Source organism: Salmo salar, chromosome 12 (assembly GCF_965601325.2).
Source record: "Salmo salar chromosome 12, fSalSal1, whole genome shotgun sequence".
Lineage (NCBI taxonomy): Eukaryota > Metazoa > Chordata > Actinopteri > Salmoniformes > Salmonidae > Salmo > Salmo salar.
Window position 1 is genome coordinate 69,652,011 of NC_138302.1, and position 20,657 is coordinate 69,672,667.

At 43.4% G+C, this 20,657-nt stretch overlaps 1 protein-coding gene across 5 annotated transcripts in view; it reads right to left on the minus strand.

Moving 5' to 3' along the window:
* Positions 1-20,657, minus strand: part of LOC106565661 (S-adenosylhomocysteine hydrolase-like protein 1) — a 71,171-nt gene that overhangs the window by 31,293 nt on the left and 19,221 nt on the right. The window contains exon 1 of one of the 5 annotated variants that reach the window (XM_014133004.3): positions 14,368-14,696. The exons of 3 other annotated variants lie outside the window; for them this stretch is intronic. In XM_014133004.3, the coding sequence (XP_013988479.1) occupies positions 14,368-14,445 (78 nt within the window). In that variant the 5' untranslated portion in view covers positions 14,446-14,696. Of the gene's footprint in view, positions 1-3,990; positions 4,089-14,367; positions 14,697-20,657 lie in introns of those variants that run through there. One more of the 5 variants, XM_082959265.1, reaches the window with a different exon arrangement.

Consider the following 20,657-nt stretch of genomic DNA (forward strand, 5'->3'; position numbering starts at 1 on the left):
TCTGACAAGAATGGGCTGTCATCAGTCAGGATGTGGCCCAGAAGTTAATTGACAGCATGCCAGGGCAGATTGCAGAAGTCTTGAAAAGAAGGGTCAACACTGCAAATATTGACTATTTGCATCAACTTCATGTAATTGTCAATAAAAGCCTTTGACACTTATGAAATGTTTGTAATGCTTTAAATGCTTTAAAGTACTTCTTAAGTACTTTACACCACTGCATACTGAATCCTCTTGCAGCCATCTTCGTTCAACCCCTGCAGCAGCTTGCCTGATGGACCCAAGTGTTTCTCTGGCACTTCGCTCAACAGAAATGGAGCCACTGATGAGGGAAGCGGAGTCTTTTGTACTTCAGCAAATTCAGAGAGTACTGCCGTGGAGCAGCAGGACCCCAGGAAGATGCCAGCACGATAAATTCTGCAAGCATCTCGACAACATTGATTCAGAAAAATAGCTTCCTCGCATCAAAGATTGTGTCTGAGGTCACTGTCCAGCCGGAGGGTCAACCTGGCAGGACATTAAGTGTCCCGTGTGATCTGTGGAAATACCTGGAAGAGGTAAATGGGGGCATGTTCACGGCGTCACCTTTCCAGTTCTGGCAGGCAAGGATGGCGGTTTATCCAGACTGTGTCACTGGTTTCTGCCCATCATCCCAAGCGTTCGTGAAGATAGAATTCTCTGTCTGTGGACAACTGTCATCAGGCTTGAGAAACCGAACGAGCACCTCTCTGAACTGATAGATTTGTGAAGAAACTTTGTATTGCCTATGTCTTTATTAACCCTATTTGAAAGGGATAGTGAGATATATACATGTTTAATATTACATAAACATAACATGTTAAATGTGCCATGACATAATTTGTTGTTTTTTCCTCTCTTTGTCAGATAAAAAGAACTTGATTTGTCTTACATCTACTAATAAAAAAACATTGGATTGGTGTAAACATGAGAGAGTGTCTTTCCACCATATTTATTGCACCAGCTTATCCTTTAACTCATAGTCACATTAGGGTTGATTTAGAATTTAAACATAACCAAATGTACAGTACCAGTCAAAAGTTTGGACACACTTACTCATGGAAGCGTTTTTCTTTATTTTCTACATTGTAGAATAATAGTGAAGACGTCAAAACTATGAAATAACACATATGGAATCATGTAGTAACCAGAAAAGTGTTGGATTCTTCAAAAAAGCCAACCTTTGCCTTGGTGACAGATTTGCACACTCTTGGCATTCTCTCAACCAGCTTCAACTGGAATGCTTTTCCAACCGTCTTGAAGGAGTTCCCACATATGCTGAACATTTATTGGCTGCTTTTCCTTCACCTCTGTGGTCCAACTCATCCCAAACCATCTCAATTGGGTTACACAGCCTGGAAGTGTGTTGGGTCATTGTCCTGTTGAAAAACAAATGATCGTCCGAGTAAGCACAAACCAGATGGGATGGCGTATCACTGCAGAATGCTGTGGTAGCCATGCTGGTTAAGTGTGCCTTGAATTCTAAATATATCACAGTGTATTTAGAATCACAGTGTATTTAGACAGTGTCACCAGCAAAGCACTACCACACCTCCTCCTCCATGCTTCATACTGGGCACCACACATGCAGTGATCATCCGAACACCTCCTCTGCGTCTCACAAAGACATGGCGATTGGAACCAAAAATCTCAAATTTGGACTCATCCGACCAAAGCACAGATTTCCACCGGTCTAATGTCCATTACTTGTGTTTCTTGGACCAAGCAAATCTCTTCTGTTTATTGGTCCTTTAGTAGTGGTTTCTTTGCAGCAATTCAACCATGAAGGCCTGATTGACGCAGTCTCCTCTGAACAGTTGATTTTGAGATGTTTCGGTTACTTGAACTCTGAAGAATTTATTTGGGCTGCCATTTGAGGCTTGTAATTCTAATGAACTTATCCTCTGCAGCAGAGGTAACTCTGGGTCTTCCTTTCCTGTGACGCTCCTCATGAGAGCCAATAACATCATAGCGCTTGATGGTTTTTGCGACTGCACTTGAAGAAACTTTCAAAGTTCTTGAAATGTTCCGTATTGACTGACCTTCATGTCTTAAAGTAATGATGGAATATTTCTCTTTGCTTATTTGAGCTGTTCTTACCATAATATGGACTTGGTCTTCTAGCAAATAGGGCCCTCTTCTGTATACTAGAGGTCGACCGATAATGATTTTTCAACGCCGATACCGATTATTGGAGGACCCAAAAAGACTGATACCGATTAATCAGCCGATTTTTAAAACATTTTTATTTATTTGTAATAATGACAATTACAACAATACTGAATGAACACTTATTTTAACTTACATCAATAAAATCAATTTAGCCTCAAATAAATAATGAAACATGTTCAATTTGGTTTAAATAATGCAAAACAAAGTGTTGGAGAAGAAAGTAAAAGTGCAATATGTGCCATGTAAGAAAGCTAACGTTTAAGTGCCTTGCTCAGAACATGGGAACATATGAAAGCTGGTGGTTCCTTTTAACATGAGTCTTTAATATTCCCAGGTAAGAAGTTTTAGGTTGTAGTTATTATAGGAATTATAGGACTATTTCTCTCTATACGATTTGTATTTCATATACCTTTGACTATTGGATATTCTTATAGGCACTTTAGTATTGCCAGTGTAACAGTATAGCTTCCGTCCCTCTCCTCGCTCCTAACCGGGCACGAACCAGGAACACATCGACAACAGCCACCCTCGAAGCAGCGTTACCCATGCAGAGCAAGGGGAACAACTACTCCAAGTCTCAGAGTGAGTGACGTTTGAAACGCTATTAGCGCGCACCCGGCTAACTAGCTAGCCATTTCACATCGGTTACACCAGCCTAATCTTGGGAGTTGATAGGCTTGAAGGGGTGGGTATAATTTGTGGAACGTTCCAACAGGAATCTGTTCCAAAAAACGTAAAGTAAAAGGTTGCCAACCAACATCGCACACAAAGTAGCAACGCATACAAACCTAGCTAACTAGCTGCCGAATAGACATCAACTCACCACGTTATTCTTAATGTTTGTCCATAGGCAACCAGAGTGAGGACAGACATTTTTCGCAATAAACGTGATGAGTGAAAAACTCAATGAAATAGACCACTCCCTACCCGGTATCTTATTCTGCCGCTATACAACTTTGTGTTGTTTTTTGGCAACCTTGTTATTTACAAAGTTTTTGGAATAGATTCCTGTTGGAACGTTCCACAAATTATACCCACCCGGCTTGAAGTCAAAAATAGCTTGAAGCACGGCGAAGAGCTGCTGGCAAAACGCACGAAAGTGCTGTTTGAATGAATGCTTACGAGCCTGCTGGTGCCTACCACCGCTCAGTCAGACTGCTCTATCAAATCATAGACTTAATTATAACATAATAACACACAGAAATACGAGCCTTAGGTCATTAATATGGTCGAATCCAGAAACTATCATCTTGAAAACAAAAGTTTTTTCTTTCAGTGAAATACGGAACCGTTCTGTATTTTATCTAACGGGTGGTATCCATAAGTCTAAATATTCCTGTTACATTGCACAACCTTCAATGTTATGTCATATTTACGTAAAATTCTGGCAAATTAGTTCGCAATGAGCCAGGCGGCCCAAACTGTTGCATATACCCTGACTGCGTGCAATGAACGCAAGATAAGTGACACAATTTCATGTAAGCAGGCAATATTAACAAAATATGCAGGTTTAAAAATATATACTTGTGTACTGGTTTTAAAGAAAGCCATTGATGTTTATGGTTAGGTACATTGGTGCAACGACAATGCTTTTTTCGCAAATGCGCTTGTTAAATCAACACCCGTTTGTCGAAGTAGGCTGTGATTCAATGAGAAATTAACAGGCACCGCATCGATTATATGCAACGCAGGACACGTTAGATATACTAGTAATATCATCAACCATGTGTAGTTAACTAGTGATTATGTTAAGATCAATATCTTATAAAAAACAAAGTTTAATGCTAGCTAGCAACTTACCTTGGCTTCTTGCTGCCCTCGCATAAAAGGTAGTCAGCCTGCCATGCAGGCTCCTCGTGGAGTGCAATGTAAGGCAGGTGGTTAGAGCGTTGGACTAGTAACCGGAAGGTTGCAAAAACGAATCCCCGAATGCCCCCTGAACAAGGCAGTTAACCCCCGTTCCTAGGCCGTCATTGGAAATAAGAATGTGTTCTTAATCTGACTTGCCTAGTTAAACAAAGGTGTAAAAAATGTTTTTATAATAATAATTTAAAAAAATTAAAAATTGGCTAATCGGTGGCCAAAAATACCGATTTTTATGAAAACCTGAAATCGGCCCTAATTAAATCACCCATTCCGATTAATCGGTCGACCTCTACTGTATACCACCCCTACCTTGTCACACCACAAGTGATTGGCTCAAACGCATTAAGAAGCAATTCTACAAATTAACTTTTAACAAGGCACACCTGTTAATTGAAATGCATTCCAGGTGACTACCTCTGAAGCTGGTTGAGAGAATGCCAAGAGTGTGCAAAGCTGTCATTAGGGAAAAAGGGTGGCTACTTTGAAGAATCTAAAATATATTTTGATTTATTAAACACTTTTTTGGTAACTACATGATTCCATGTGCGTTATTTCATAGTTTGATGTCTTCACTATTATTCTACAATGTAGAAAATAGTAAAAATAAAGAAAAACCCTCGAATGAGTAGGTGTGTCCAAACTTTTGACTGGTGCTGTATGTCCTGGCCATGAAGATATATGAGTCCTCTAGCAGGGTTTCAACAACCCTCTCCTCAGGCCCCCCGCAGACATTCCACATTTTAGTTTTAACCCTAAACTTGCACACCTTATTCAATTAGTCAAAGGCTTGAGTACTAATTGAGTCATGTGTGCCAGTTTAGGGTTAAAACAAAAATGTTAAACGTCTGGGGGGGGGGGGTTAGGAAACCATTAGTGTCCAAAAGCCTGTGCTAGCATGGTCAGCACCATTGAGGACTGTCGCCATTTTGATTTAGTCAACTGGGCGGGACTTCCAACTTCATTGGCTAATCCCTCCTGACCCGGTTGGCATGAACTGATGAGCCGGTTGAATTTATGACAGCAGGGTCATCAGGATGGATCAGCCAATGAGTTTTACTTGTGAAGAAGGAAATTGACTATTTCAACATGGAGATGGCCTCAATGGCGCTGCCCATGCTCTCACAGGCGCCATCATGACACAGATACAGATGTTATGTCTATCCAAGTCTATGGTCCATCACCTTATGTATTACTGCCCCCCAGTTGCACGAAGTGACCCCCCCCCAAAAAAAACATAGGCCTACAAATGGCTCTTAGCCTCCCACGCATTGGCTACTTTCTGTCCCCAACACTAAAACGAAATATAAAAATGTAATTAAATGTTTAAATCAAACAAAGTATACTAAACAAAAATATAAACACAACACGTAAAGTGTTGGTCCCTTGTTTCATGAGCTGAAATAAAATATCCCAGAAATGTTCGATATCCACAAAAAGGTTATTTCGCTCACATTTTGGGCACAAATGTGTTTACATCCCTGTTAGTGAGCATTTCGCCAATATAATCCATCCACCTGACAGCTGTGGCATAACAAGAAGCTGATTAAACAGCATGATCATTACACAGGTGAACCTTGTGCTGGGGACAGTAAAAAAGGCCACTCTAAAATGTGCAGTTTTGTCACACAACACAATTCCACAGATGTCTCAAGCTGAGGGAGAGTGCAATTGACATGCTGACTGCAGGAATGTCCACCAGAGTTGTTGCCAGGTAATTGAATGTTAATTTCTCTACTATAAGCCGCCTACAATGTCATTTTAGAGAATGTGGCAGTTGACCACGTGTAACCACACCAGCCCAGGACCTCCACATCCGGCTTCTTTACTTGCGGGATGGTCTGAGACCGGCCACCTGGACAGCTGATGAAACTGAGGAGTATTTCCGTCTGTAATAAAGCCCCTGTGGGGAGAAACTTGTTCTGATTGGCCGGGCCCTTGCGCCCCAGTGGGTGGGCCTGGATCCCAAGTCGGTGGGCCTATGCCTTCCCAGGCACACCCATTGCTGCGCCCCTGCCCAGTCATGTGAAACACATAGGTTAGGGCCTAATGTATTTATTTAAATTGACCAATTTCCTAATATGAACGGTAACTCAGTAAAATCATTGAAATTGTTCCATGTTGCATTTAGTATAAATAAAAACTAGTAAATCAAGTCTGAAAACTAATTGAAACTAAAGTTAAATACAAAATGAAAAAATAAAATAAAAAAACAAATATTAAAATAACAAAACCCAGATTCACATGAGAAACACCTGGTTCATCATAGGGATTGTGCATGTGTGCTGGTGGTGTCACAATTCCAGGTAATGTGTTATGAATCATGATAAAAATAAGACCTCACCCAAGTCACACAACACAACAATGCTAAAATACAAACCTCTTTCTGCTCAGAATGTACACATGTAGCCTATTCTTAGCAAAAGGGTCCTATAGCTTCTTGGGTCTTTGATAGCTCCCAGTGTTTTGAAAACTACAACCTTATATTTTGATATTTTTTATTATTTAACCTTTATTTAACTAGGCAAGTCAGTTAAGAACAAATTCTAATTTACAATGACGGCCTACCTACCAAAAGGCCTCCTGCAGGGACAGGGGCTGGGATTAAAAATAAAAATATAGGACAAAAACACACATCACGACAAGAGAGAGACAACAACATAAAGAGAGACCTAAGACAACATAGCATGGCAGCAACACATGACAACACAGCATGGTAGCAAGTTAGCAACACAACATGGTAGCAGCACAAAACATGGTACAAACATTATTGGGCACAGATAACAGCACAAAGGGCAAGAAGGTAGAGACAACAATACATCACGCAAAGCAGCCACAACTGTCAGTAAGAGTGTCCATGATGAAACTGTCCAGTTTGAGTGTTTGTTGTGGATCGTTCCAGTCGCAAGCTGCAGCAAAATGAAAAGACGAGTGACCCAGGGATGTGTGTGCTTTGGGGACCTTTAACAGAATGTGACTGGCAGAACGGGTGTTGTTTGTAGAGGATGAGGGCTGCAGTAGACATCTCAGATAGGGGGGGAAGTGAGGCCTAAGAGGGTTTTATAAATAATCATCAACCAGTGGGTCTTGTGACGGGAATACAGAGATTACCAGTTCACAGAAGCATATAGAGTGCAGTGATGTGACCTATAAGATCTCTCATTGGCAGTGACCCCTCTCATAGCCAAGACATGCTTGGCTGACCCACTCTTCATTCTACATGCAGTTACTGGAGAGGTCTAAACAGAGCCAGAGGTTAATGTGGGATAATCTCCCCAGTATTTGAAGAATCCAGTGAGAACATTAGCATGTAAACTGCGGCTGGAGACCAGAGAGGGACGCTGGATATGTACTGAATGTTAGCATGCCAGAGGGTCTTTACATGGATTGAGGGCAGTGGGACCATTAATGAACTTCAGACCAAGGTCTGTGTGGCTCAGTTGGTAGAGCATGGTGTTTGCAACGCCAGGGTTGTGGGTTCAATTCCCACGGGGGACCAGTACGAAAAAAAAATGTATGAAATGTATTCACTACTGTAAGTCGCTCTGGATAAGAGCGTCTGCTAAATGACTAAAATGTAAATGTAAAATGTCTTGTTTGATTTTCACTCATCGATGGCAAATTGTTCTAACCATTTTGCACAAGAAGATTCCCCAAACAATTGTGACGGTATAGATGATAAAGTACCAACAGGTAGGGCCTATAAAATAAAATAAAAATCCCCAAATTTAATTTTCTTCATATAGTTTTCCAGGTTTCCATTTTTAGTTTTTAGGATCTAACTTTGTAAATAGAAAAACAACAAAATTGGACATTCTAAGTCCACAACAATGCTTAAACCACACCAGGAGACCACTTGAGGTCTGGGAAAAAATGACCCTTCACAAAAAACATAACAATTATTTTAAGAATTATAGATACAGAACTCCTCTATGCACTCGATATGTCCAATTTTAAAATAGCTTTCGGTGAAAGCACATTTTGCAATATTCTCAGTAGATAGCCCAGCCATCACAGCTAGCCATTTAGACACCGACCAAGTTTAGCCCTTACCAAACTCTGATTTACTATTACAAAAGTTTGATTACCTTTGTTGTCTTCGTCAGAATGCACTCCCAGCACTGCTACTTCAATAACAAATGTTGGTTTGGTCCAAAATAATCCATCGTTATATCCAAACAGCGGCGTTTTGTTCGTGCGTTCTAGACACTATCCGAAGTGTAAATAAGGGTCACGAGCATGGCGCAATTGCATGGCGCAATTTTTATGCCATTTTTCTCGTAAAAAAAAGAGATAATATTCCGACCGGGAATCTGCGTTTAGGTAAACAGAGGAAAGAAAACAAAGCATTCTGTCGACGCGGGCACGCGCCTGAGTCTCACAGTACTGTAACCAGCCACTACCCAAACGCGCTACTTTGTTTCAACCAGAGCCTGCAAAGCCACGATTCAGCTTTTTGCCGCCTTCTGAGAGCCCATGGGAGCCGTAGGAAGTGTCACGTAACAGCAGAGATCCTCTGTAATGGATAGAGATGGCAAAGAAGGCCAAGAAATGGTCAGACAGGGTACTTCCTGTACAGAATCTTCTCAGGTTTTGGCCTGCCAAATGAGTTCTGTTATACTCACAGACACCATTCAAACAGTTTTAGAAACTTTGGAGTGTTTTCTATCCAAAGCTAATAATTATATGCATATTCTAGTTTCTGGGCAGGAGTAATAATCAGATTAAATCGGGTACGTTTTTTATCCGGCTGTGAAAATACTGCCCCCTATCCATAACAGGTTAATGCAAGTGTGCACCAGCCAGAGTCTGTTGTTTGATTAGCGGTGTTTCTGTAGCACTCATGTGTGTGGAGTCACCGGTACCCCTTGCCCAAACAGTTTATGGCTTTAGTCTAACAATTTTCCAGGGCTTCCTTTCACACTGCCTGAAAGAGGTCCTGGATTACATTTACGTCATTTAGCAGACGCTCTTATCCAGAGCGACTTACAATTGGTGCATTCACCTATGATATCCAGCGGAACAACCACTTTACAATAGTACATCTATATCTTTTTTTGGGGGGGAGGGTGTTAAAAGATTTACTTAATCCTATCCCAGGTATTCCTTAAAGAGTTGGGGTTTCAGGTGTCTCCGGAAGGTGGTGATTGACTCCGCTGTCCTGGCGTCGTGAGGGAGCTTGTTCCACCATTGGGGTGCCAGAGCAGCGAACAGTTTTGACTGGGCTGAGCGGGAACTGTGCTTCCGCAGAGGTAGGGAGGCCAGCAGGCCAGAGGTGGATGAACGCAGTGCCCTTCTTTGGGTGTAGGGACTGATCAGAGCCTGAAGGTACGGAGGTGCCGTTCCCCTCACAGATCCGTAGGCAAGCACCATGGTCTTGTAGCAGATGTGAGCTTCAACTGGAAGCCAGTGGAGTGTGCGGAGGAGCGGGGTGACGTGAGAGAACTTGGGAAGGTTGAACACCAGACGGGCTGCGGCGTTCTGGATGAGTTGTAGGGGTTTAATGGCGCAGGCAGGGAGCCCCGCCAACAGCGAGTTGCAGTAATCCAGACGGGAGATGACAAGTGCCTGGATTAGGACCTGCGCCGCTTCCTGTGTGAGGCAGGGTCGTACTCTGCGAATGTTGTAGAGCATGAACCTACAGGATCGGGTCAACGCTTTGATGTTAGTGGAGAACGACAGGGTGTTGTCCAGGGTCACGCCAAGGCTCTTAGCACTCTGGGAGGAAGACACAATGGAGTTGTCTACCGTGATGGCGAGATCATGGAACGGGCAATCCTTCCCCGGGAGGAAGAGCAGCTCCGTCTTGCCGAGGTTCAGCTTGAGATGGTGATCCGTCATCCACACTGATATGTCTGCCATTTCCTGTAGTCCACGATCAGCTCCTTTGCCTTAGTGATGTTGATGGAGAGGTTTTTGTTGGAGTCGTGTGTGGTCACGCAGTCGTGGGTGAACAGGGAGTATAGGAGGGAACTAAGCACACATCCCTGTTGGGCCCCCGTGTTGAGGGTCAAAGTGGCAGAGGTGATGTTGCTGACCCTTACCATTTGGGGACGGTCCGACAGTCCAGGATCCAGTTGCAGAGGGAGGTGTTCAGTCCCAGGGTCCTAAGCTTGGTGACGACCTTGGAGGGGATAATGGTGTTGAACGCTGAGCTGTAGTCAACAAACAGCATACTCACATAGCTATTCCTCTTATCTAGTTGGGTGAGGGCAATGTGGAGTGCAATTGAGATTGCGTCGCCTATCGATCTGTTGGGTGGGTATGCAAATGTTGGGTCTAGGGTGTATGGGATGATGGAGTTGATGTGTGCCTGATTACAGATGTGAGTCCTCCAGGGCGGTAGTCATTGTGGCATGAAGCCTTACAAATTCTTTGGAACAGGAATGATGGTGGTCAGTTTAAAACATGTGGGGATTAAAGACCGGGACAAGGAGAGGATGAAAATGACCGGTAATATGCCTGCCAGCTGTTTTGTGCATGCTCTGAGAACATGCTCTGGAATACAGTCTGGCCCTGTGGCCTTGCGAGTGTTGACCTGATTAAAGCCCTTACTCAAGTCGGCCTTGGAGAGCGAGATCACCCAGTCCTCTGGGTCGGTGGGGCCTTCACACACAACACAGTGTTTATTGTCGACGCATGCATAAAATGCATTGAGTTCGTCTGGTAGAAGGCATCATTGGGCAGATCATGCCTGGTTCTTCCTTGTAATCTGTAATGGACTGGAGCCCCTGCCACATGCGGCGGAGCCTGTGTAATATCATTCCACCTTATTCCTATACCAGTGGCGGTCAGTGCCGTTTAAGATGAGGGAGGGCGATCATTTTTTCTTCATGAGCATGGCCAGTTTATTGGATGCCTCATTCATTTTCCATTCAATCTGTTCAATGTAACAGCAATAGGTTTAGGCTACTACATGATACTCACATTTTCCCTATACCCATCATGAGGTTGCTACAACCTAGCCTATGAATGAAAGTTACAAACGTTGGTGCAAACAGGTCGAGAGAAAAATATGAGGTGACAGTGACACATGAACAAACAGTGAAACATTCAATACCGGATTGCACACTCTTGCCTGCATCTAGCTGATACAGGGTGCAATCATTAGTCCAACAGTTGCAAAGGAGTTTCTATTGGACAAATTCAGGTATGTTCATCCCTGTTTTGTTCAGTTTGCTTCCTTTTAAGAATGTTTTTTTCAACAGAATCGGCGGAATGAATACACCCCTGATCACGCGTAAACACAGTTCAATTTCATAGCAGCCACGTTGTATTCCTTCTCACATCTAACGTTATGCGCTCTCCTCCACTCACCTTGTCCCGTCGCTTGTGGACTTCAATGCACAACACATTAGCTGTAAGTGACCAGACAAAAAAACCTTTCCAAGCCAAACCATATCATAACTGCTACACATAGCCTAGATCTTTGTCACTATATTTGCTAAAGGAACATCATAGTCAACATAGCTAATAGAACTAATGCTTTAGTCAACCCGCTACGATCATGCAGTAAAGTTAGTGTACAGTCAAGTAAGCAGTTACACTGGCGGGCCACGGTGGTAATAAATGAGTAAAACCAAAAGCTTACCTTGAAAGAGTTCCAGTGTTGTGTTGGATAGTCATAGCCAGCTAGCTAACATAGCATCCCTCTGTTTGATTAGTAGGCTAAACTAGCTAGCTGTATTTGCTAGCTAAGCAAGTGAAACTGAAATAAAATTACGAGATGTCTTGCTTCTTCATTTTGGAAGAAATTAATTTGTTCAAAAACTGTTCAACTATTGTCTTCTCTCTCTCTTTCAGTCAACCATTCACCACATTTTTTGCACTGAGTGCTAGCTAGCTGCATCTTAGGCTTTCAGTACTAGATTCATTCTCTGATCCTTTGATTGGGTGGGTAACATGTCAGTTCATGCTGCAAGAGCTCCGATAGGCTGGAGAACGTCATAATTACTGTGTAAGTCTATGGAAGGGGGTGAGAACCATGAGCCTCCTAGGTTCTGTATTGTCCCTTTGCTTGTTTGAGGACTCTGCGGAGGCCGTAGCAGGACTTCTTGTACTTGGTCCGGTCCTCAGCAGTAGCCTCAGGGTTGTCTGCGATAGCCTTATGTGCGTTAGCCCTGTCCTTTAGTTTAGCGACAACCTCTGTGTTAAAGCTGCAATTGAGCAGACCAAAATCACAGAAATGTGAGTTATAGATCTGTCATTCTCATTGAAAGCAAGTTTAAAAAGCAGTAAATCTGTTCCATGCACATTATTTCTATACTTCCTGTTCTTAAGTTTCGTTTTTGCATCTTTTACTTTCGGTTTGGACATCAGCTTCAAAGCTGAAAATACAATATTGTTGGTTATGGAAAATATATATTTCACAGCAGTTTAGAAGGAACAACGATTCTCTACACTATGCTTGCCTTTGTCACAAACTGAAATTAGGCGAACTATTAGAATTTTAGCAACCTTAGCAACCAGGAAATGGTGGAGAGATTTCTGCAGTGCATCTTTAATCCAGGGCTTTGATTGAGGAAGCAGTAAACCATCACAGTGGGGACAACATCGACGATGCATTTCCTAATGTCGCCAGTGACAGAGGTTGTTAGATCGTCAATGCTATAGGCGGCACCTCAGAACATATTTCAGTCAGAGCTAGCAAAAGCAGTCCTGTAGCATAATCTCTGATTCTGATGACCATTTCTCAAAGGCGAGAGTTATGGGTACTTCCTGTTTGAGCTTCTGCTTGTAAACAGGAAACAGAAGTACGGAGTCATGATCCGATTTGCCGAATGGGGGACGAGGGAGGGCCTTGTATGCTTGCGGGTAGAGTAACAGGGGTCTCGGACTTTATCACCCCTAGTGGCAAAGGAAGCATGTTGATGGAAGTTGGCCATCACGTGTCTTAACGACGCATAATTAAAATCGCTGGCAACAAGGAAAGCAGCCTCTGGGTGCAAGTTTCCCTGCTTGTTTATAGCCTTGTACAGTTCGTTAAATGGAATGTGGAATGTATACAACAGTCAATAACAGCTTAAAATTCCCTTGGGAGGTAGAAGGGTCGGCATTTGACCATCAGGTATTCCAAGATGAGTGAACAATGGGGTCCACTGCGCTCGAGTCAGCACACCATGTTGTTGTTGATGAAGAGGCAAACCCCTCTTCCTCTTTCGATTTCCCTGACTTCACTGTCGTGTCCGCTCGGAGAATGGAGAATCCATTGAGTTGGATTGCCATGGCAGATATCTTGTTCAAAAGCCATGTTTCAGAAAAGCAGAGAATATTTGCAGTTACGCAAGTTCCGTTGGTAGCAAATGCGCAATCGGAGGTCATTCATATTATGATCAAGTGACTGTACATTGGCCAATAGACTAGAGGGAAGAGGTGGCCAGTTTTACCTTTGCTTTAATCTCACCAGAACTCCCCGTCTTGCCTCTAACGCAGGCGTTTCCTCTTGATACCCCGAAAATTGGCTTGTAATTACAGAAAAAGCCCAGGCCAGATGAGTCTAAGTTGAAGCCGGAATTGAGGTAACTGCCAATCTGACATTCGAAAGTTCTTGTCGGCTATAAGAACTGTTTCCACCATAATACTCTCTATTGCAGGGAGTCGGCAATAGGCGGCCCGCGGGCCAATACCGCCCCACAAGTGATTTTTCCGGGGGCCCCAAACAAATACATACAGAAATATTTTGCTGAATTTTAGTCTAATTTTGGAAATGTGTTGCCAAGTATTCCCACAAATAAAAATAGATGTGATCGTGTCAATGTAATCACGTTATGAAATTATTATTTTCAAATATAATCTTTTTGGGCTTGCTTGTGTTCAATTTGCAGTGTGCAAATTATTATAATTATGTTCCAGCCCGCAGTTTAAATCTAGTTGCCTACCCCTGCCCTATTGCATTCAGTCAATTATCCACTTCATTTTTGTAGAGAACCGGGACCGCACAACAGCAAAATTCAGTACACATCCATAATCCTCTTTCAGAAAGCTGACCTCTATCAACTGCAAAGAAAAACATTTGACAGCATATGCTTAGAGGGGAGATTCTATCTACCTTACCAATATAACTGAGCAAGTTAGCATTAAATGGTTGCATTGTAACTTTGCTACAATGTGACTCATATCACCTTAAGGGTGTTGAAAATGTACAACCTTTTGAAAAAAAATGAACTGAGCTGGATAAAAAAGGCAAATAAAAAAATGACAGATTATTTTATCTTCCTAAGTGAGACACGGTCAGGCTGCATGGCTCAGTCAGAGGGTTTTTATGGAGCAGTGCTCAGAACTACTCCTCACCCTCTCACTCACCCTCTCACTCACCCTGTGTCTGTGTGCCTGAGCCATGGCTCCCGCTTGTAGCTCCATACCCCCCACTTGCAGTACAGGCTCCACGTCCATCCCTCACCAGTGCTCAAGCTCTTCTACTGGCTGTTACATTCAGCATCTGTTATCATAGCAATATCCACTCCAGGAGGGCAAAAGAGGGCCGTACCGTAGCCCCCACCATCAGCCACCTGACCAATCCGCTTCCCTCCTCTCTCCTTCTGTCCTTCACTTGAGTCGTTTCCCTGTTTGCAGTATTGTCTCAGTCTGGATCTGTTCCCTCTCACAGTCTCTCTGCTAATGTTCCATTCCCTTCGATTTTGTAAGTTTCGTGCCCCTTTCCATTCAGTGAAATCCTGGCAGTGGCTGCTTGCTAATTGAGCCTGAGGTCATTGGCTAATAAAAAGGATTGAAAGGGAATTAAAGCCTGTTTCCATAAGCCTAAAAGCACTGCAGCAGATCTGACCAGGCCCACAGATATGGTCCAGCCTAAAAATACCCACTATTCTGACCCATCCTACTTACACCACCACCACCCCCCACCAGTGTGGTTTTAGAATGAGCAGTCAGTCATTAGCCATTTAATTCCATTAGCCAATAGTACCCGCACCTGGCCGCCAAGCCAACAATAAGTCACCATGCTCCTCTACGAAGAGGATCAGCAGTGACCTCAGTGACCTCATTACAATATAAACCATAATAAAAGCTACTACCACACCAAAGGGAACTATTATTTAAGCCCACTTCATGCTTAACTGGGTAATATCCAACTGCCATGTAAGTGTCTGTTGCTTAAACAATGTAACTGAATTTATGAACATTTTCTAACAGACGCTTATAACAGCTTCTTTAGATCTGTAGGGCCGGAAAATGTGGTAATATCATATGAAATACTACGGTATCCTAAAATGTTGGGATCATAAGTATCATGACATCTTAGTAACATGATATTATCAGTATACCGTGCAACACTAGTTCTTAGAAGCTTTCTTTCAGTATAATTATATCAGTGATATTTCTCACAGCCTAGCACTATTGGTGTTTTGATTAGAGGTCGACCGATTATGATATTTCAACGCCGATACCGATTATTGGCGGACCAAAAAAAGCCGATGCCGATTAATCGGACGAGATAGATAGATAGATAGATAGATAGATAGATAGATAGATAGATAGATAGATAGATAGATAGATAGATAGATAGATAGATAGATAGATTTGTAATACTGAAGGAACAATGAACTCTTATTTTAACTTAACATAATACATAAATAACATCTATTTAGTCTCAAATAAATAATGAAACATGTTCAATTTGGTTTAAATAACGCAAAAACAAAGTGTTGGAGAAGAAAATAAAAGTGCAATATGTGCCATGTAAAAAAGCTAACGTTGATTATATGCAACGTAGAACAAGCTAGTTAACCTAGTAATATCATCAACCATGTGTAGTGCTCCTTACATTCTTATTGGTGGCTAATGTTTTTAAAGTTGGGAGCAGTGTGTGTATGCTTTGTGGGAGAGAGAGTGGTGTGTGTGTGTTTATGTGAGAAATGGAGAGCGAGAGAGAGAGAGAGAGTGCGTGTGAGGGAGGGAGTGTGTGTTACAACTGAAGAGTAACGGTTTCAGGAACCCTCCACAGCCTCAGAGGATCTAGATAATTTTTCTAACCTCTCTGGATTACAACCAAATTATGACAAGTGTATTATATTATGTATTGGATCGTAAAAAAAAATACAACTTTTACATTACCGTGTTGTAACAACATGGAGCTAACAAAAATATATGGAAATGTCTGCTCTACTCAAAATTACAACCAACTAATTGCAGCATTACTGCAAAAATAGAAGAGGAAAGAGGACGCACTAAGGGCTGAGTGCTCACAGCAGGCACTGGCTGTACCGGGTTATGAATGCGCACTGGAGGGAGAGTGCAAGGAGCAGGAATCGGTCTCACCGGACTGGGGAGACACACTAAGGACCGAGTGCTCACAGCAGGCACTGGCCGTACCGGGTTATGGACGCGCACTAGAGGAAGAGTGCGAAGAACAGGCACAGGACATACTGTGCTACGGAGGCGCACTGGAGGGAGAGTGCGAGAGGCAGGCACATGCTCAAAAAGCACTCGTGTGCCCCCCCAAAATGCCTTCCAGGTAAGTTCCGAAATCTCTCAATTACCTGGTCCCAAGTCCAGTTTCTCCTTTCCCACCATTCTTCCACTGACCAGGTGTCCATATCTACCCGGGCACGCCACTTGATCCAATCATGGTGGGTGGTTCTGTAATAGGGGTCGTCTAAAGGAGCCCAAAATGCGGCGTGTGAAGTGCTCATATTTACTTTTAATGAAAACACTTTGCAAAATAACAAAACAACCAACAACAGTCCCGTCAGGTACAAACAACGAAACGGAAAACAACCACCCACAAAACCACATGAAAAACAGGCTGCCTAAGTATTGCTTCCAATCATAGACAACGAAAAACACCTGCCTCCCTGTAGCTCAGTTGGTAGAGCATGGTGTTTGCAACGCCAGGGTTTTGGGTTCGATTCCCACGGGGGGCCAGCAAAAAAATGTATGAAATTGTATGAAATGTATGCATTCACTAGTGTAAGTCGCTCTGGATAAGAGCGTCTGCTAAATGACTAAAATGTAAATGTAAAATGCCTCTGATTGGAAACCATACCCAGCACCAACATAGAAAATACAACATAGGACAACAATCTAGACAACCCACATAGAAAACAGAAAACCCAAAATACATAGACAAAAACACCCTCCTGTCTCGCCCTGACCAATCTACTATGGAAAAATGACCTCAGACTAAGGTCAGAACGTGACAAGTAACAATAAAATAACAATAGCAAGGCTATATACAGGGGGTACCGGTACCGAGTCAATGTGCGGTGGTACAGATTAGTTGAGGTAATTTGTACATGTAAAGAGTTCCCACATATGCTGAGCACTTGTTGACGGCTTTTCCTTCACGCTGGGTTCAAATTCTTCCAAACCATCTCAATTTGGTTGAGGTCGGGTGATTGTGGAGGCTAGATCATCTGATGCAGAACTCCATTACCCTCCTCCTTGGTCAAATAGCCCTTACACAGCCTGGTTGTGTGTTGGGTCATTGTCTTGTTGAAAAACAAATGACAGTCCCACTAAGCAGAAACCAAATAAAATGACGTATCGCTGCAGAAATCTGTGGTAGCCTTGCTGGTTAAGTGTGTCTTGAATTCTAAATAAATCACTGGCAGTGTCACCAGCAAAGTACCGTCACACCTCCAAGCTTCACAGTGGGAACCACACATGCGGAGATCATCTGTTCAGCTACTCTGCGTATCACAAAGACACAGCGGTTGGAACCAAAAATCTCAAATTTAGTCCAACAGACAAAAGGACAGATTTCCTTAGGTCTAATGACCATTGCTCATGTTTCTTGGCCCAAGCATGTCTCTTCTTATTATTTGTGTCCTTTAGTAGTGGTTTCTTTGCAGCAATTCGACCACGAAAGCCTGATTCACACAGAATTTGAAGGATTTATTTGGGCTGCAATTTCTGAAGCTGGTAAATCTAATTATCCTCTGCAGCAGAGGCAACTCTGGGTCTTCCTTTCCTGTGGCGGTCCTCAAGAGAGCTTGATGGTTTTTGTGACTCCACTTGAAGAAACTTTGAAAGTTCTTGTAATGTTCCGGATTGACTGACATTCATGTCTTAAAGTAATGATGGACTGTCATTTCTCTTTGCTTATTTGAGCTGTTCTTGCCATATGGACTTTTACCAAATAGGGCTATCTTCTGTATACCAACCCTACCTTGTCACAACACAACGGATTGGCTTGATTCCTGCTTACAAGCAAAAACTAAAATAGAAAGTACCAGTGACCCGCTCAATACGGAAGTGGTCAGATGACGCACATGCTACGCTACAGGACTGTTTTGGCTAGCACAGACTGAAATATGTTACGGGATTCATCCAATGGCATTGAGGAGTATACCACCTCAGTTATCGGCTTCATCAATAAGTGCATCGACGACATCGTCCCAACAGTGACTTTACGTTCATATCCCAACCAGAACCCATGGATTACAGTTAACATCCTCATCGAGTTAAAGGTTAGAGCTGCCGTTTTCAAGGAGCGGGACGCTTATGAAAAATCCCGCTACATCCTCAGACGAACCATCAAACAGGCAAAGCGTCAATACAGGATTAAGATTGAATCCTACTACACCGGCTTTGATGCTCATCGGCTGTGGCAGGGCTTGAAAACTATTACTGACTAAAAGGGAAACCCAGCCGTGTTCTGCCCTATGACGCAAACCTACCAGACGAGCTAAATGCCTTTTATGCTCGCTTTGAGACAAGTAATACTGGAACATGCATAAGAGCACCAGGTGTTCCGGATGACTGTGTGATGGTAGCCGATGTGAGCAAGACCTTTAAACAGGTCAACATTTACAAAGCCGCTGGGCCTGACGGATTACCAGGACGTGTACTCAAAGCATGCACGGACTAACTGGCAAGTGTATTCACTGACTTTTTCAACCTCTCCCTGACCGAGTCTAATACCTACATGTTTCAAGCAGACCACCATAGTCCCTGTGCCCAAGGAAGCAAAGGTAACCTGCCTAAATCATTACCGCCGTTGCACTCACGTAGGTAGCCATGATGTGATTTGAAAGACTGGTCATGGCTCACATCAACAGCATCATTCCAGATACCCTAGACCCACTCCAAATCGCGTACCACCCCAACAGATCCACAGATGATAATCTCAATCGCACTCCACACTGTCCTTTCCCACTTGGACAACAGGAACACCTATGTGAGAATGCTGTTCATTGACTACAGCTCAGCATTCAACACCATAGTGCCCACAAAGCTCATCACTAAGCTAAGGACCCCGGGACTAAACACCTCACTCTGCAACTGGATCCTGGACTTCCTGACGGGCCGCCCCCAGGTGGTAAGGGTAGGTAACAACACAATCCGCCACGCTGATCCTCAACACGGGGGCCCCTCAGGGGTGCGTGCTCAGTCCCCTCCTGTACTCCCCTGTTCACTCATGACTACACGACCAGGCACAACTCCAACACCATCATTACATTTGCCGATGACAACAGTGGTAGGCCTGATCCCTGACAACGATGAGACAGCCTATAGGGAGGAGATCAGAGACCTCACTGTGTTGTGCAAGGACGACAGCAACCTCTCCCTCAACGTGATCAAGACAAAGGAGATGATTGTGGACTACAGGAAAAGGAGGACTGAGCAAGCTCCCATTCTCATCGACAGGTCTGTAGTGGAGCAGGTTGAGAGCTTCAAGTTCCCTGGTGTCCACATCACCAAACAAACAAACAAACATGGTCCAAGCACACCAAGACAGTCGTGAAGAGGGCACGACAAAACCTATTCCCCCTCAGGAGACTGAAAATATTTGGCATGGGTCCTCACTACAGCTGCACCATCGAGAGCATCCTGACGGGTTGCATCACTGCCTGGTATGGCAACTGTCACGTCCTGACCAGTATAAGGGTTATTTGTTATTGTAGTTTGGTCAGGACGTGGCAGAGGGTATTTTGTTTATGTGGTTCGGGGTGGTGATTTTTGTAGTAGGGTGTTTGATTTATTATTTCCGGGTTTTGGTCCATGTTCTTTCTGGTTTGTGGTATTTCTATGTGTAGGTTTATGGGGGGGTTGGACTCTCAATTGGAGACAGGTGCTTTCTCGTTGCCTCTGATTGAGAGTCCTATATATGGGTAATTGTTTGGTGTAGTGTTGTGGGAGATTGTTTCTTGTTTTGCATGTGTGAGCCTGACAACACTGTTTTGTTGTTCGTGCGTTCTTTGTTTGTTATTTTGGTGTTCTCTTGACTTAAAATAAATACAAGATGAGCATCCACATTCCTGCTGCGTTTTGGTCCTCCATTCCCGACGACAACCATTACAGAATCTCCCACCAAATAAGGACCAAGCAGCAGGGGAAGGAGAGGAGGAACGCTGAGAAAATGGACTTTGATATGGACGATCGTGAGAAGTGAACGTGGGAGGAGATTATGGCCGGAGAAGGTCCATGGAGGAAGTGGAGCAATGACAGGGAACGCTACAGGGGAACACGACTGGCGTTTAAGCCCGAGAAGCAGCCCCAATAATTTTTTGGGGGGGCACATGGGTAGTTTGGCTGGGCGAGGATTGAGCCCCAGGCCAAATCACCGTACCTTTTCTGGGCAACCAGTGACTGGACAGGTCCCGTGCTTCGGGGTAATGGGTAGTGTGGCGAGGCCAAGTATTTTT